Below are 18,908 nucleotides of genomic sequence, written 5' to 3'. Positions count from 1 at the left end.
TCTGAATAAACTTCTGTTTTTAAAAATGCATTTAAAACTTTAAATATACCTCTGATTACCATATTACCACCATCTCTCATAATCTGTAATGCTTTCATTTCTTGTTCTTCACACATTATGTTACAATTTGATTTCCTTGTGTTACTTAGGAGTGCCTTTTTGTTTATTTGTTTTCAAAAAAGTATGGGAGGGTTGTTTCTTGACCACTGAGAATCCTGGGAAAACCCTTTTTATCGTATTACTTTATGTTAAAATCTCACCATATTATTGTGGATTTGTCTGTTTATACTTCTAATTCTGTTGTTGTTCAGTCGCTAAGTCGTGTCTGATTCTTTTCGACCCATGGACTGCAGCACTTCACTGTCTCCCTAAGTTTGCTCAAACTGGTGTCCACTGAGTCAGTGATGCCATCCAACCATCCCATCGTCTGTTGTCCCCTTCTCCTGCTGCCCTCAATCTTTCCTAGCATCAGGATCTTTTCCAACGAGTCGGCTCTTTGCATCAGGTAGCTAAAGTATGGAGCTTCAGCTTCAGCATCAGTCCTTCCAATGAATATTCAAGGTTGATTTCCTTTAGGATTGACTGTTTTGATTTCCTTTCTGTCCAAGCGTCTTCTCCAGCACCGCAGTTCAAAAGCATCAATTCTTCAGCGCTCAGCTTTCTTTGTGGTCCAACTCTCACATCCATACATGACTACTGGAAAAACCATCGCTTTGACTATACAGACCTTTGTTGGCAAAGTGATGTCTCTGCTTTTTAATACACTGTCTTGGTTTATCATAGCTTTTCTGCCAAAGAGCAAGTGTCTTATTTTCATGGCTGCCGTCACCATCTGCAGTGATTTTGAAGCCCAAGAAAATAAAATCTGCCACTGTTTCCACTTTTTCCCCATCTATTTGCCATGAAGAGATGGGACTGGATGCCCATGAATGCTGAGTTTTAAGCCAGCTTTTTCACTCTCCACTAATTATAATCTTAACCAATTCTTACTCATCTTAACTTGTTAATATAAGTATTAGCTAATAATCTTAACTAATTCTGTTTTTGTTTTTTGTATTTTGAGATTCTGATGCTAGGGGCATACTAGCTGATAATTTGCACATCTATTTCTTGTTAAGTTACTTTTTATTATTATATAATCAGTACCTTTATGCAATTTATTGTTTTTGCATGCATATGTGCATGCTCAGTCATGTCCAGCTCTTTGCAACCCCCTGGACTGTACCCCACAGGCAGGCTTCTCTGCTTGTGGAATTTTCCAAGTAAGAATACTGGAGTGGGTTGCCATTTCATCCTCCAGGGGATCTTCCCGACTCAGGGATCGAACTTGGATCTCCTGTGTCTCCTGCATTGGCAGATGGATTCTTTACCACTGGGAATAAATAAATAAATGGGATAATTTATAATAAATAAATAATAAATGGGATAATACATAAATAAATGGGAATCCCATTTATTTTTTATTGTTTTTACTTCAGCTTTAATTCATCTATTATTAATATTGAAATAGCAAATTTCCCTTAGTAAGTATTTGCTTAAGGATGTATTTTTCATGCTTTTATTTTCAGCTTTTGCTGTTTGGGATGTATCCTGTAAAATGGGCAGACATAGATATGTATTATATTTCTGCTCCCTCCAATCTTTTACTGTCATTAGATATGAATATTCCTTTCACATTTTTTGCAATTACTGTTTTGGACTTAATTTGACATCTTAATTTGTGTCATCTCTTTTAGCCAGCTCTTTTTCAAATTTTCCTTCATTTTCTTTTTTCATTATTGGATTAGTGAAACATTTTTTATTCCCTTTCCTTTTATTTACTGATTTGGAAACTTACTATTATATTTTTATTATTATTTGAAATAGCACATTTTTCTGACAAACTCAAGAAGTATTTAGTTTGTCTATCCTCCTAACGTTAAAATTAGGACCTCAACATATGTTAAAATTCACTGACTACCTCTCCATTTTGCACAACCAATAGTTTATTAAATTCACCATAATTTTATCAGTTTTTATGCTCAGTGTTGTTTCTTGTCCACCTCTTTTGAGAACCCATGGACTATACAGTCCATGGAATTCTCCAGACCAGAATAGTGGAGTGGATTGACATTTCCTTCTCCAGGGTATCTTCCCAACACCAGGATCGAACCCAGGTCTCCCGCATTGCAGGTGGATTCTTTACCAGCTGAGCCACCAGGGAAGCCCAAGAATACTGGAGTGGGTATCCTATCCCTTCTCCAGGGGATCTTCCTGACCCAGGGATCAAACTGGGGTCTCCTGCATTATGGATAGATTCTATACCAGCTGAGCTACAAGGGAAGCTCTGTATCCCACTCTTAATCTGAACTCTTTTTCTTTCTTGCTGAGGAATTTTCTATAGATGTACCTTTAGTGATTAACCACTTTCAGTGAGTGAGTTTTTGATTTGATGAATAATTATTTATCTGGGTATGGAATTCTAAGGTATGTCCCTATAACACCAAGAATATATGATTCTTTTGTCATCTTGGTTTTATTGTGATTTCTTGTAGTGGCATCTGACTTCTCTACCCACTACTTTCTCTTTATTCTTAATACTCAATGTCCTACGATATATCCAAGTATAGGTTGATTTTTTCCCTTGGAAAAAATTATTTTCCTTCTGTACTTAGATGTCTAATTGAACATTTCAAATTTGAGCTTCTAATTTTTTATGCCAAACCCACTTCACTCACTGTTGTCTCAGACTTAATTAAGGACAACTCAGTCCTTCCAAGTGCTCAGACAAAATTTTGAAGTCATCCTTGCTTCATCTCTTTTCTCCCATTCTCCACATTCAATCTATGAAGAAATTTGGCTCTACCTTAAAAATGTATCCAGAATCCAGGTACATTTCACTTTTCCCACTGCTGCCAACCTGGTCTAAGCCCCTGTCATATCTTGCCTTGTGTATTCTTGTAGTCTCTCCTTGTCTCTCTGCTTCCCACCTCGTCTCTTCTATCCTCTGCTCAGAAGCAACAGTGATTTTAAAATATAAGATAGATTATGCCATTCCTTTGCTCAAAATTGTCGTTGCTTCCCCATCTCACTTATAGTAAAAACCAAAGTCTTTATGGTCAGTTACAAGGTCTTACATGGCTTATAACCCCCTTCCCATGTCCCCTTAACTTACTGTCCTCCAGTCACATTGGCCCCTTAGTGTTTCTCACAGCATGCTCTCATCTTTTTATGAAGTGGTCTTTTTGCTTAGGATGTGCTTTTTCCAGATAACCACGTGGCTAACTCCATCATGTCTTTTGAGTCTGTGTTCAATGATTGCCTTTTCAGTGAGGACTACTTTAACTATGACATATTAATCCATCTCTTTTACCCTTCCCTGTTTATTTCATAGCACTTTTCATTGTCTAAATTGCTATAAATTTTGTGGATTATGTTCGTTGCTTATTTTCTGTCCTTTCATAAAAATGTAAGTTCTCTGAGTGCATACATTTAAACTTTTTGTTTTAATTCTATATCTCGAATACCTAGAACAGAACTTGGTACAAAGAAGATGCATAATAAATATTTGTTAGATGACTGATATATATGTGCATGCATGCTAAGTTGCTTCAGTCATGTCCAGCTCTTTGTTACCCTATGGACTGTAGCCCGTGAGGATCCTTTGTCCATGGACTTCTCCAGGCAAAATTACTGGAGTGGGTTACCATGCTCTCCTCCAGGGGATCCTCCTGACCCAGGGATTGAACCCAAGTCTCTTGTGTCTCCTGCATGGGCAGATGGGTTCTTTACCACTGGCACCAACTGGGAAGCCCAACTGATATATGTATATATATATATGATATGAAATACAGAAGATAAATATATATATTTATCTTCTATATTTTTACAGAATAGAAATACAGTGAAATATAGTTACAACCCAAATGCTCATTAACTGGTAAATAGACCATCAAAGCTTTGATATAGCCATACAGTGGAGCTTGACTCAGAACAAAATTCTGATACAGACTACAACATGGAAGAATATCAAAACATTATGTGAAAAAAAACAGATATAGAAAATGTCATATGCTGTTATTCCATTTATATGAAATTTTCAAGAGTCTAAACTATGAAGATGAAAAGCCTGTCAGTAGTTGCCTGATTCCAGGGGGTGGGACTGGGATTAACTCCAAGAGGTGATGGAACTCTTTAGGGTTCTCAAAATTTTCTAACATCTGACTATGGTAGTGATTGCACTGTGCTGCTGCCGCTGCTGCTAAGTCACTTCAGTCGTGTCCAACTCTGTGCAACCCCATAGACGGCAGCCCACCAGGCTCCCCCGTCCCCGGGATTCTCCAGGCAAGAACACTGGAGTGGGGTGCCATTTCCTTCTCCAGTGCATGAAAGTGAAAAGTGAAAGTGAAGTCGCTCAGTCATGTCTGACCCTCAGCGACCCCATGGACTGCAGCTTTCCAGGCTCCTCCATCCATGGGATTTTCCAGGCAAGAATACTGGAGTGGGGTGCCATTGCCTTCTCCGATTGCACTATATATTAACTAAAACACATTGTTTACTTAAAATGGGTAGAATTTAGAGTATGTAAATTATTCCTCAAAAGCTATAAGCAATAAAAAAAAATACAATTAATATTAACTGCATACAATCAGAATTTAATTAGGAAGCACTTGACAATCTTTAGCTCATCTTCAGAATAAGTTGCTGACTCTGTATTGGGAAGATGTGGATTTAGCAGTTCATAAAGTTCAGAGCCTTCCCTGTAGCCATGCAGTGTTGGTGGAACACACCTCTATCACAGTACTCACTGTTATAGTCATTTACTTGTAAGACCCAACACCCACCCTCTACCATATATATATATATATATATATACAAAGTCCAGGTACGGTCTGATCTTGAACAGGTATGGTCTACCTTGAACTCCAGCGTATGGTCTGTCCCTCAATTATCCTCGTGTTCTATGCCCTAGAGGTGTGAGACCCATGGGAGATCCTGAGATAATTCTAGCTAAAGGACTAGATGATTATGAGTAGAATGGCATATAAAAGGAAATTTACCAGTCAGTGACAGAAATTGATATTGTCTCGCTATGCAGTCCATATAATATTACCAAAATCATACACTTATTCCTAGCTGTGTTTTTTTCATCCATGCTTCAAGCTGCTATAATTGAAGAAATCACATAAATGCTTATTCTTTGATTTATCATGCGTGTATTGAGTGCCCTCTATGTGCCACACACTTTGTTAGGTTCTAAGGATGGATATGATAGTTAATAAAACAATGATTTGGAACTTATTTTAAACAATTACTTTCTTTAAATTGGGCAGTAATTATTAAAGATGTCTTGAGGGAATGTTCTCTATAGATTTTGGTTAGTAACTTAAAGATTATTAATTGTATACAGTTGTCAGAGTTTTAAATGCTGTGGATAAGTATTTTGTTTTTCTTGTAAAACGCAGTGCAGCAAACTACGCTGTTTCTCCGGGGGTGAGGGAAAGTTTCTGGAAAAGGAAATTCCAGCACCACCCCTCGAGGTATTTATTTTCCAGAGTAAATCTTCCAACCATCCAGCTCAATCACTAAGTAAGCACACATGTGACACACCACGCCCTCTGCAGAGACTCACTCAGGGCAAAACAGAGTAGGTATTTTGTTAATCCTTTTAGCCTGAACAAGCAGTAGAAGAAAAACTCAGGAAATAAATCATATAAAAATATGAGAACAATAGGAAAGAAAAGCCTGTCTTACAGGTTTGTTTCCTGTTCTGTCTAACACTTCTGGAATGTGGTTTTCTCTCCTATTGATGCTGAATATAACTAGAATGTCTAAAGTTGTCATTCTTTTCTTAGCCAGAGTTCTCCTTTGTCTGTGTATATTATTACCCTGTTAAAACTAAAATCTCTCAGAATTGTCCAAACAAAAGTTTATAGGAAGCATTTGGTGACAATCGCTATAGAGTAACATTTTTTAAAAAGTAAACACAGGTTGCATATACAGAATTTCAACTGAAATTATAACATTCTATTTGCTTCTTAGCAGTTATGTGTTTCTAAGTAAGCTGACTTTCACAAAATGTAGCCGAGTTTTGGAGTAACACAAAGTTTTTTAAAACTGGAAGATATTCTAGTAAAAACCTACCTTAATGCTTAAAAACTTTTGCACACCAGTGTTTAGTTTCTGAGTTATATACTTTTTTTTACAGGATTATTAGAACCTCTTGTGTTAAAAATAGCTGTCTGACTTTAAAAATTGCCCTTTAGCACCTCCATCAGAGAAAGGGAGAAAAGACAGTTTTCTGTTCTTTAATAAATCTGATAATGGTAGGTAGGAAGAAAGTAAATGACTACACTGATCCTTTCAGATGATCTGTGAATGTCTGTTGTTTCTTCTGACCATTGTATCTAGAAAACAAACTATATTACATGCTCAGTCATGTTCAACTCACTGCGACCTCATGGACTATGGCCCACCAGGCTCCTCTGTCCATGGGATTCTCCAGGCAAAAATACTGGAGTGGATTGCCATTTCCTCCTCCAGGGGATCTTCCCAACCCAGGGATCCAACCCGGGTCTCTGACATCTCCAGCATTGGCAGGAGGATTCTTTAGCACTGCACCACCTTCCCAAGTTTTAATTACTACATTTCATTTCCTTCCCACTAGGAGGAGGTTTTCTGTGTCTGTAATTCCTATTACTCAGGCAAATGTCGTCATTCACTAGATCTTCATGGCCAAGTTCAGGAATGTTGTGATGTGCTCAGTCGTGTCCGACTCTTTGAGACCCCTGTGGACTGTGGCCCGCCAGGCTCCTCTGTCCACGGGATTCTCCAGGCAAGAGCACTGGAGTGGGTTGCCATTTCCTTCTCCAAGTCCAGAAATAAGTGTAACCAGTTAGGAGAGCTTCATCTACTTGTACGTGGCCACCACCAACCACTATTCTTCCTGAAGCACCACTGCTCTGATCAACTGTCTCATCTTCTGAGCTCTGCCTAACCCTTTCCCCAGCCCTGCACCCCTGCCCACCTGCTGGCACCTCAAAATGGGGTCCTAGCAGACATCATCTGGGAGAGAAGACACCTACGATGAGTTCTCATGGCACGTGTGCTTTGAGGGCAGATCTCACTCTTTCTCCTGCTCCAAGCTAGATGTGGCCACTAGAAAAGCCTGTCAGTGACCTAAGTTACAGTATTTGGTAATAATGACTGTACTTATTATAAACTGTCTCTCTGGCCACCAAATTGTATGTCTACAATTTGGACTTTGACCTAGTAGGAAAGGACTTTTCCACAGATTGCTAAGGTTTAAGTTTATGTCTGCTTTTAACTTTTATCTAATGTAATGAGTGACTTCCACCCATGAAAAGTGCAAGCGTCACTTGGGTACCCCCGGTGGATGAACTTAATAACCCCTACATTGGACAAGCCAGTGGAATCTGTCTTATAGGGGAGAATGCTTGAAAACCTCAAGAAGAGCAACCTCTGTCAAAAGGCAAACAAGTTTCAGGGAGAAAATTCTCTCTAATCTACCCAATTTAATTTCTTTCTGAAAGTAAAGAAAAAAAAAATCACAGAAGATCTTTCAGGGGTTGAAAAATATTTAGACTGTATTGTGGAAAAAATCAGTAGATGCTGTCGGTCTATATTTTTAGGAAGGTTTAACATACACTGTTCCACACAGTCAGTCATGATATAATTTGATGACCGCATACTATGAAAGATGAAATAGTGCTATGCTGAAGACAGCTCATATAGGCCAGTTGTTATATTTCCAGAAATTTGGCAAACAAGGTGATATAATCTTGCAAGCCAGTTGACCACTCATTGAATTGGTCATCATAGGAATATTTATATCATAGAAAAACAGCAAACCAATTGTTGAGCATTTACCAGGATATCACTGGATAAGAAATTGGCTTAGAAATATAGACTGAAGAGCAGGACCAATGGGATAAATGCTGAAGATTTATGAACAGATAGTTTCCTCTGAGTTAGATGTTGGCACTAATTTTCTTTAGCACTTTTATAAATTCTCTGGAAAGAGGTAACACACAGAGAAATGTCCCTTTTTTTTTTCAGATGACATTAAACATTTGCACAGTTAAACTATAAATTCAAGAAAATAACACCCAGAGCTCTTAGTAAAATTGTGAGTTGGCTCAATAATAGCAGATGAGCTGTAATAAAACAATAAAAAGGCAATTGGGGGAAGATTGTCTTAACATACTCTTGTTAGATGATAGATTCTAACCTTTACATTTTGACCTATAAATGAAATTTAGGGATTTCTGTAGACTTCTTCTATGTTCACGAATATAATTTGTTAGTTGTGATAAAAAGGATGTTAAAACACCATGCCTCATCGGAAGCACTGGAAACAAAATAGAATAAACTGTCCCACCCTTATAAAGAAATCTTAATGCACACTTCCTGCAGTTTTGGTTGACATGCTTCAAGGATAATGTAATGGAACTGGAAAAATTTCAGAGGAAAGTGTGTAACCTGATAGAGGGATTATAAGAATCCCAGATGAGGCTAAGATTATATTAACTAGCAAATCATGAAAGGTTTTGGATAAAGTAAATATAGATGGATTTAGCAAATCCTGAAAGACCAGAGCTATAGTGTACCCCTTTGATGTCTGAAATACAAATTTGGAGAAGAAATAAAAGGAAACACATTATTGTTTCTCAAGGAGGAGTAATGATAGCAAAAATAACATTGTACCTCAAAGTTTAGCTTTTGTCAATTTCAAAGAAAATCGTTATATTTACATATAATGTAAATGTACCAAACAGATAGAGCCAACTCATTGGAAAAGACCCTGATGCTGGGAAAGATTGAAAGCGAAGGAGAAGGGGGTGGCAGAGGATGACATGGTTAGATAGCATCACCAACTCGATGGACATGAATCTGAGATAGTGAAGGACAGGGGAGCCTGGCGTGCTGCAGCCCATGGTGTCGCAAAGAATCTGACAGTACTTAGTGACTGAACAACAACAACATATTCTAATTTGCAAAATTTACTGTATATTGCCTCTGATCAGTGACCTCCCCTCAGTTAGGCTCTTATCGATAGAAAAAGGAGTGAGAAGCTTCCTCTTCTCAACCTAGAGTGAGACAACACACAATCTGCCTTTTTATGGTTGTTGTTTTAAGGCGATTTAAAGGAAGAAACAGAAGAGCCATTATAATTGTTTTCTCTCACTGCGGAACCCTCAAGGTAGAATGTGTTCCCAAAGCACACCAGTTTTCCACTTTATAAGGAAATTTAGTTGGGATTAATTTCATTGTCCTAATTAGAACTCACAGTTTGGTTAATCCTCAAATTCATTGAAAAAAAAAAAAAAATCAGGGTTTCTTTATGGCACTGATCCACCAGCTCTGCAGTGGCAGCTCGGATGGATTGAGGTCTCTATGGCTTTGGTGACCCTACTTAAGCATTCCCACCCGCCTCTCCTGGCTCTGCTCCCAGCCTGGCTACCACTGCAGCCCCCCTCACCTGCCCTCGGGGTTTGGGGAGAAGGCAGTGCCTCTAGGCTAGGTGTTTTTGCTCAGAAAAGATGTCAGTCTTCCTGGGGCGTCAGGCTTTGAGCTCTACCAAGGTCCAGCTGGCCTGGCACCGGGCCTGTCTCTGTAAGGGCTGTGTTTGTGTTAATCGCTCAGTCGTGTGCGACTCTTTGTGACCCCATGGACTGTAGCCTGCCAGGCTCCTCTGTCCCTGGGATTCTCCAGGCAAGAATACTGGAGTGGGTTGCATTCCCTTCTCCAGGGGATCTTTCCAACCCAGGGATTGGACCCGAGTCTCCTGCATTGCCCGCAGATTCTTTACCTTCTGAGCCACCAAGGAAGCCCCTGGAAGGACTAGGGAACAGTTTTTTGTTTTTTTTTTTTTATGTCATTTCTTTTTTTTTTTTTTTTAATTTTATTTTATTTTTAAACTTTACATAACTGTATTAGTTTTGCCAAATATCAAAATGAATCCGCCACAGGTATACATGTGTTCCCCATCCTGAACCCTCCTCCCTCCTCCCTCCCCATTCCATCCCTCTGGGTCGTCCCAGTGCACCAGCCCCAAGCATCCAGTATCGTGCATCGAACCTGGACTGGCAACTCAGTTTTGTTATTGTGTCAACTTTACTCAAGTTAACTCACTTGAGAAACTAACCATTTTTAACTTTGTCTAGGTGATGAATGTGTAGGAGAGTGAATTGTAGTGCTCCCAAAGTGCCTTTCTTTCTCTGATATAAATGTGTTTATAAGGACCTAGTCCAGTGATTCTTGGATGTGTTTGCTGCATCGAGATGTTAGGGACTGGGTTTGTATCCAGTGGGGATACAGTCTGAAAATGGGTCCCTTTCTGTGAAGATGGGAAAGGAGCTCAAAGTGGAGATCTGAGCAGTGGGGTTAAGCCAAACCCCTGAAGTGACCCTTCCACCCAACTTCTCTCAGGTTCTTAGGAGGATGCTTTTCAAAGCCCAGTGCTCCAAGCCTGGTCTCATCTGAGTCCCTGGCAGGTTCATGTGTGAACCACATTAGACCCCAGTGACCTGAAGACTCTGTAATTGTTTTATGTGTACACGTGAATACATAAATGCCAGCATTTTAAATAATTTGCAAATGTCTTTGTAGCCATTCAAAAGAAATATCAAGGTTTCTTAAGAGTGAATTAGGAAAAAGGAAGTAGATAATTGATCATACTATTCTAGGGAAAGAGTTTTCCCCACAATAGAGGGTGGGCTATTTGGGTATGAAAAAAGTAGGGCAATTTATTTAAATGATAAGACAGACAAGCAAACATCTTTCAAAAAACAAAACTAGGCTCTATGTGATCTTAATAATACGAACTTTAGGAAAAAATTTGCATGTGTAAAGCATTAATAATTTATTATTTTATAAAATAGATATACTATACAGATTTATTTTGAAAAAAATTTTATTGGCATATAGTTGGTTTACAAAGTTGTGTTAGTTTCTGCTGAACAGCAAAGTGAATCAGTTATACACATCCATATATCCACTCTTTTTAAGATTCTTTTCCCATATAGGTCATTGCTGCTATGTCGCTTCAGTTGTGTCCAACTCTGTGCAACTCCAGAGACGGCAACCCACCAGGCTCCCCCGTCCCTGGGATTCTCCAGGCAAGAACAGTGGAGTGGGTTGCCATTTCCTTCTCCAATGCATGAAAGTGAAAAGTGAAAGTGAAGTCGCTCCGTCGTCTCCGACTCTTAGCAACCCCATAGACTGCAGCCCACCAGGCTCCTCCATCCATGGGATTTTCCAGGCGAGAGTACTGGAGTGGGTTGCCATTGAATATTAATTGTGCTATACAGTAGGTTCTTCTTAGTTATCTATTTTATATATGGCAGTGTATATATGTCAGTCCCAATATTCCAATTTATCTTTCTCTTTCCCACTCCCTCTCCCCTCCTCCCAGCAATAATTTTTTTTGATTCCACATATAATCGATATCATGTGATATTTGTCTTTCTCTGACTTACTTCACTCAGTATGACAATCTCTTAACTCATCCATGTTGCTCCAAATGGCATTATTTTGCTGTTTATTATGGCTGAGCAATATTCTATTGTATATATCTGCCACATCTTCTTTATGCATTTCTCTCTTAATGGACATTGAGATAACTTCCATGTCTTGGCTACTGTAAATAGTGCTGCAGTGAATATTAGGGTGCATGGATCATTTCAAATTATGGTTTTCTCTGGATATATGCCCAGGAGTGGATTGCAGGATCATATGGTAGCTCTATTTTTAGTTTTTTAAGGAACCTCCATACTGTTCTCCATAATGACTATACCAATTTACATTCCCCCATCAACAGTGTAGGACAGTTCTCTTTTCTCCATACCCTCTCTAGCACTTATTGTTTGTATATTTTTTAATGATGGCCAATTTGACCTGTGTGAGGTGATATCTCATTGTAGTTTTGATTTGCATTTCTCTAATAATTATATACTATATAGATTTTTAATAGTTCACAGTCGACTGCCTGGGATAACCTAAAATGTGAAAGCTGTGGCAAGTGACCTAAATATAGTTTTTAATAAAATACACTTTTAAGGGAAGGGGAGGGATAAATTGGGAGATTGGGATTGACATATTCACACTACTGTATATAAAAGAGATAACCTAATGGGGACCTACTGTATAGCACAGGGACCTGTACTCAATACTCTATAATGACCTATATGGGAAAAGAGTGAGTATGTGTGTATGTATAACTGATTCACTTTGCTGTACAGCAGAAACTCACACAACATTGTAAATCAACTATACTTCAATAAAAATCAGTTAAAAATTAAAATATATGCTTTTTTTGGAATCCCCTTCTGGTCCAGTGGTTAGGGCTTGGCACTCGCACTGCCGGGATCCAAGACTTGACCTGTAGTAGAGGAGCTAAAATCCCATAAGCCTTCGTAGCCCAGCCCCCTAAAAAAAAATACACTTCACAAACTTTTTAATGAAATATATAGGTTCATTGCTAAGTCTAAGTCGCTTCAGTCGTGTCCGACTCTGTGAGACCCCATAGAAGGCAGCCCACCAGCCTCCCCCGTCCCTGGAATTCTCCAAGCAAGAACACTGGAGTGGGTTGCCATTTCCTTCTCCAATACATGAAAGTAAAAAGTGAAAGTGAAGTCACTCAGTCCTGTCCGACTCTTTGCGACCTCATGGACTAGAGACTACCAGGCTCCTCTGTCCATGGGATTTTCCAGGCAAGAGTACTGGAGTAGGGTGCCAGTGCCTTCTCCATATAGGTTCATAAAAATGTACAAATCATAATATATGGTTCAACGAATTTCCATAAAGTGAATCACATTTCTGTAACCAACACCCTAATGCCATATCTATCTCTACCTAGCGATCTATATAGATGGAGATAGACATGGCATCTAGAGTTCTCATCAATCTTAAATACCAGGAGTATTTACTTGTATTCATATTTTTAAGAAGTTAGAGGTTAAGATTTAATTACAGTAGTATTGAGTTTAACTTTTATGGAATTTTAGCTTCTAAAATAAATTACTGTGGTCTTCACCTTTTGGACATTTTAAACACACAGTTTCATAGTCTCACAGTGATTCTTTTGAATATAGGAGAGGTGAGCATCACAGAGTTTAGATGGTAGAGAGCAAAGCGTATCCTTTGTTGATCTGACACATAGACCCATCATTCAGATTTACTGTTCAACCTGATTGAGGCCACTAATACTGCAAAATTCTATTTGTTAAAAGGAAGATTTTTAAAACGAGAAAAAAATGCACACATAACAGGAATGAGAGGAAGGAACTAACTTTCTAGAAACAAATTTTCTTAAATTAAGTACCGTGACTAAGTACTTTAATTCCTTTTCTTCCAGCCCTAAAGGATCATTTGCCAGTGAACCTTTTAAGTTTAATGGGGAGTCGCCCGAACTCTCTGCTATTGGGGGGTGGGGGGGTTGCGGGGCTCACAACCCCCGCAGGCGCGGCCGGACCAGCCCGAGCCTCTCCCCTGCCCACTTCCTCGCCCCCCTCATTCCACCGCCCCCGTCGCCCACTCCCCCTCTCTCCTCCCCCGTGACCCTTGACCCCAGCTAATCTGCATAGAGGAATGACAGGCATCCGCTGGGCAGGATCCGCCGCGCCGGCTACGGCCGGCCGGACTGGGAGACCCGCGAAGGGGGAGAAGGTGAGGGGACTCGGCGGGCAGCTCCGCAACGACTGGGAAATGAACGCTTGGAACTCTGTCTGCGAGCGGACCCATGATCCAAGGACCGAAAGAGCCGCGTGATCGCCGGAGCTGGCCCTGCGACCCGAGACATGGGCCAGACCTCGGTCTCCACGCTGTCCCCGCAGCCCAGCAGCGGTGAGTCCGGGGCGCGCGCGATGCGCTCCAGCCGTGCGGGAGCGGGATCGGCTCGGGGCAGCGGGGGCGGCCGAGGGCTCCTCGGCGAGCCGGGCTCTGCCCGCACCGGCCGAGTCCCTCCGAGAAACCCGAGAGGTAGCGCTCCCCCAAACTCTTTGTCGTGGAAAAGTGGAATGCCTTTTGGGATCCAGCCGATTTTACCTTAAAGGCACAGGCTCCATTTTCTGTCGGAGATGCCTCGCTTTGGGGTCGGTCTGAATCACTTCTGAGCCTGAAATTTACGAGAAACGCCATATGCGTATTGCTTTGTTTTTAAAACGCGAAACTTAAAGAGCAAGATAAACGCGCCAACAGGTTTCTCTGTATTTACACTTGGCTTCTAAGCAGACTAGAACTGAATTCTTTCAAGCTTGTCAACTGATTTATGGTTTGTTTTTTCGGAGTAGAGTGCTGATTGCCCTCTCTTATCCAGGCAGAATGTTGAATACTTAGTAACGAAAAAAGCTTAATTGTTTTAAATGATACTTTTTTATTAGACAGGCTGTAAAACTAGGGGAAACTTTTCATGAACTCAGTTATGTAGTTTTATGGAAACATGTGTAATGTTTCTGACCTCTATTGCCCCGTTTGAAGTATCATTTTTTCATTTTCTTAAAAAAAAAAGGAAGGTACGTATGTCTGGCGTTTCTCCAGTAGTGTAGGGACAAACAACCTTTTGATGGGGATACTTGTGCTTGGACAATGAGATAAGTTTCAAAGGTACTATTTTGACATTTTTTTCCGTCAAGAATTAAAAAAAATCCTCAGAGGGGACATTTACGTTATTTCTTGAGGTATTTGATGCACTTTGCAAATTGAGTAAACAGCAACAGGATCTTGCTGAAAGGAAATGACAGGGCGCAGATGAAGTTTTTTTGTTTGTTTGTTTTTTTGTTTTTAATCAGCTCCAGGATGTCTCTAACTCAATAGGATTCTACCATTCCAGCTTCACCCCACTTGGGTTGGTTTAGATTGCAGAACTTCACTCCTTGAAATATTATAAGATTTTGCCTCAGGAGAACCAACCCCTCTGCAAAGGAGAGAAATCAGAGTCCAGAAGAAATCACACCTTCCCTTACTGTTCATGACGAGGTTGTACAGTGCTGCTGAACAGAAGAGACTTCATATTGATAGTGTTTGGGGGGATTTTGGAGGGGAGTGTTGATTAGGATCTTAATCTTAGTGTAAACTATTTTGTGCAATTAAGACTTACTCTCATTTGTCTTACTTTAAAGCAGTGTGACTTCTTTCAAGAAAGAGTTATATATTTAAATTTCTGCACTGGCAAAACATAGAATTAGATGAGTACTCTGGTACAATAGGTATAAAGTCCTGCTCTGAATTTAGTTCTTTAGCCACACAGTATTATTAGGGTTAATATGTAAAAAGTGAATTTTGCTTTTATAAAAATCAAGGAATGTTACATAAATGATGCTAAGATGCAGAGTAGAATTCTGAAATGCAACCTCTTGGGTTGTGTGAGTGCTCAGTTCTATTACACTCTGTGACCCCATGGACGGTAGCCCACCAGGCTCCTCTGTCCATGGGCTTTTCTGGGCAAGAATACTGGAGTGGGTTGCCATTTCCTTCCTTCTCCAGGGAATATTCCCTACTCAGGGATTGAACCTATATCTCTTGTGTCTCCTGCATTGGCAGGTGGATTCTTTACCACTGTGCCCCCTGGTAAGCCCTCCTAAATCTTACCCGGTACAGCAAAAAACACCCAGATTGCTATAATTCCTAACACACTGATTAATCATGTCAAGAGATTGGGCAGTTTATTAAGACAAAAAGTAACTTAAAAAATTATGTTTGACCATAAAAGATATTTCAAATAAATATTTCATGGAATGGTGTTTAAATAACAGGTCTTATGTTTAGTTGATTAAAAGCTTGTATATATTCAAGTGTCCAATCCAGACATCATGAGTAGAGGGTTTCTTGGTTTTGTTTGGTTGGTTTAGGGGCGATGGTTGCTGTGATTGAAGTTTTTTGATGGTTAAAAGCAGTCCGATTTTCTCATGATGCCCTCTAAGTGTATTATTATCACTCCATTTCCCTGAAGTTTCACCATCAGATTCCAAATGAAAATGAAAAAAACAACAAAAACAGAACCCGTGGTTGCCATATCTAAGTTTTGTATTGATGTTGGTGTTCTTCTCTGAGTCTGAAAACATCAGACCCTCTACTCTTCCAAGTATCTTGTTGACTCTTGTTAGCTGTTTGCCACTGGCTTCACGAGTGGTGTGAAGATACTTGTTCTGTGTGATCTCAGTTATCTACTAGGTGTTCTAGTCTAGAGCGGCTGCTAGGGATTACAGTGGTGAAGATAATTCCCCTGTTAAATGCTTAACAGAATCTAAGAAGTCAATAGTAGCATAGAGGCCGATAGTTTACAGCTGTTACTCAACTTGGGCTTTTGTAAAAATCAGCTCTGTGGGCCACGGGTCAGCTTGCTTCTCTTTGTCCATTTCAGACCCTCTTGAACCCTTCAGTTTAGGACCACATCTGTTTCTCTGGGTTCTAAGAAGACCAGTGATAATTAATTATTGCTGAAAACATGCAATTAGAGTCATTGTTTGTATTTTTTAAAACAGCTTTATTGACATATAATTAGCATACCGTTTTTCAGTATTTTCACAGTGTTCTGCAACCATCAGTCCCTATTCCCATCCTTCTCAATCCTCCATTCCTAGACCTGCTGCTGCTGCTGCTGCTAAGTCACTTCAGTCGTGTCCGACTCTGTGCGACCCCATAGACAGCAGCCCACCAGGCTCCCCCGTCCCTGGGATTCCTAGACCTAATTAACCACTAATCCACTTTCTGTCTCTGTAGGAAGAATATATGTAAGTGGGATCATACAACACAACATGCCTTTTATGACTGGTTTCTTTCACTTAGCACGATGTTTTCAAGGGTCTGCCGTGTGTAGCATGTATCGGTGCTTCATTTGTTTTGTATTGCCTAATGATATCCCACTGTATTAATGTACCACATTTTATTTATCCATCTGTCAGTTGGTCATTTGGGTTATTAATATTTTTACTTCTTGTCTCTCTGAATAGTACTGCCATGATCTTCAGGTAAAAGTTTTTCTTGAATATATTTTCATTTCTCTTGGGTAATGGAAGTATTTCTAGGAGTGGAATTGCTGGGTCATATGTTAATTCCACATTTATGTTACATTTTAAGGAACCACTTGCTTTGCAGAGTGGCTGTACCATTTTCCATTGCCTCCAGCAGTGTATGAAGGTTCCAGTTTCTCTGCATCCTCATCATTTGTTATTATATTTTGATTATGGCTATCCAACAAGTGTGAAGTTATATTTCATTGTGATTATGATTTGCATTTCCCTGATTACTAATGACATTGTGCATCTTTTTGTGTGCTTATTGGCCATTCATATATCCTCTTTGGAGAAATGTCTATTCAGATCTTTTGCCTAATTTTAATTAGCAATTTGACTTCCTATTATTGCGTTATAAGAGTTCTCTGTATACTGGATGCAAATCCCTTATCAGATAATGTGATTTGCAGATATTTTCCCCTTCTCAGAGTTGTCTTTTCATTTTTTCTTCCTTTTCAGTTTTCTGATCCTATGATTTGCAACTGAAATTTTTTGTCCAGTTTATCTGTTTTGTTGTTTGCATTTTTGGTTTCCTTGCTGGGAAACCATAGCCTAACCAACAACAAGATTTACACATATGTTTTCTTTGAAAAGTTTTATAATTTTAGCTCATACATTCAGGTCTGTGATACATTTTAAGTTAGTTTTTATGTGTAGTATGATAGGGATTGTGTTGAACTTGTAGATTAATTTGAGTGATACTGTTCTCTTAACAATGAAGTGTTTCAGCCCATAAAGGCAAGGAATGGAAATGGACATTGTGTTGTCTTTCCATTTAATTCAGATCTTCTTTGATTTTTTTTTCCCACAACGTTTATTAGTTTTCAGTGTATTAAAGCTTGTCGTTCCTTTGTTAAATTTATTGTTTATCAGTATTTTTATCATTTTGTGCTAGTTTAAATGAAATTGCATTATTTCATTTTCAGAATATTGCTTGCCAGTGATAGAATATACATTTTTATATATTGATTTATTCATTGAGTTTTATATATTGATCTTGTCGCCTGTAAATTTGCTGAACTCAGTTTTTTAGTCCTAATAGTTCTTTAGTGGCTCCTTTAGCATTGCTATATACAAGATCATATTATACTCAAGATATATATACAAGGTCATGTGCAAATAGAGATACCTTTACTTCATCTTTTCCATCTGAATGTCTTTTCTTTTCCTTGTCTAATTGCCCTCACTTTTTATACAGTATAATGTTGAAGAGAAGAAGCAAGAGTGAACATTCTTGTCTTGTTCCTCATCTAAGGAGGAAAGCCGTCAGTCTTTCAACATTAAGTGTCATGTTAGCTGTGGGTTTTCATAGACGCCCTTTATCAAGAAGTTCCCTTCTAGTCTTAGTTTTGAGCATCTTTATCATGCAAATATTAGATTTTGTCAGAGGCTTTTTCTTTGCCCTTATTGAGATGATCATAAGGATTTTGTCCTTCATTCTATTAATATGGCATATAACATTAATTTCAGATGTTAAGCCAACTTGTATTCCTGGGATATAAAGTCTACTTGGACATGATATATAATCCTATTTATATGTTGCTGGTTTTGATTTCCTTTTATTTTATTGAGGATTAGATTTATTATTTCTAAGCACAGGCTGAACAAGTGTGTCCCCAAATAGCATGGTTTCCGTGCCCTCTAACCTCATGCCTTAGAAGAGTTGAGACGTCTAGTAATCTCACTGCCAAGTACAGGGCATAATAGATTGGATACAAAAGAAGTTTGTTGAGCATATGAATGAGTCAACAAGTATTCTCAACGCAGTCTGACTGCTTTAAGCCAATGATTATGTGAATGAGAGTTTTGTATTATTTTTATTCTTTTTAACTTCAAAAATTGCATGCTACTCTGGTTCTGTTGTTGGAAGGATGGTATCTGAGCCTAGTAACTATT

General features: G+C 39.2%; 1 protein-coding gene across 3 annotated transcripts in view; it reads left to right on the top strand.

The window, feature by feature from the left end:
* Positions 1 to 18,908, top strand: part of PHACTR2 (phosphatase and actin regulator 2) — a 297,414-nt gene that overhangs the window by 140,144 nt on the left and 138,362 nt on the right. The window contains exon 1 of one of the 3 annotated variants that reach the window (XM_006075193.4): positions 13,588 to 13,845. The exons of the other annotated variants lie outside the window; for them this stretch is intronic. Within the exon in view, the coding sequence (XP_006075255.4) occupies positions 13,800 to 13,845 (46 nt within the window). The 5' untranslated portion in view covers positions 13,588 to 13,799. Of the gene's footprint in view, positions 1 to 13,587; positions 13,846 to 18,908 lie in introns of those variants that run through there. 3 annotated transcript variants of the gene reach the window in all.

The sequence above is a fragment of the Bubalus bubalis genome, chromosome 10, assembly GCF_019923935.1.
Source record: "Bubalus bubalis isolate 160015118507 breed Murrah chromosome 10, NDDB_SH_1, whole genome shotgun sequence".
NCBI lineage: Eukaryota > Metazoa > Chordata > Mammalia > Artiodactyla > Bovidae > Bubalus > Bubalus bubalis.
The sequence above is the reverse complement of the archived record's forward strand: the minus strand, read 5'-3'. Positions and strand labels throughout refer to the sequence as shown.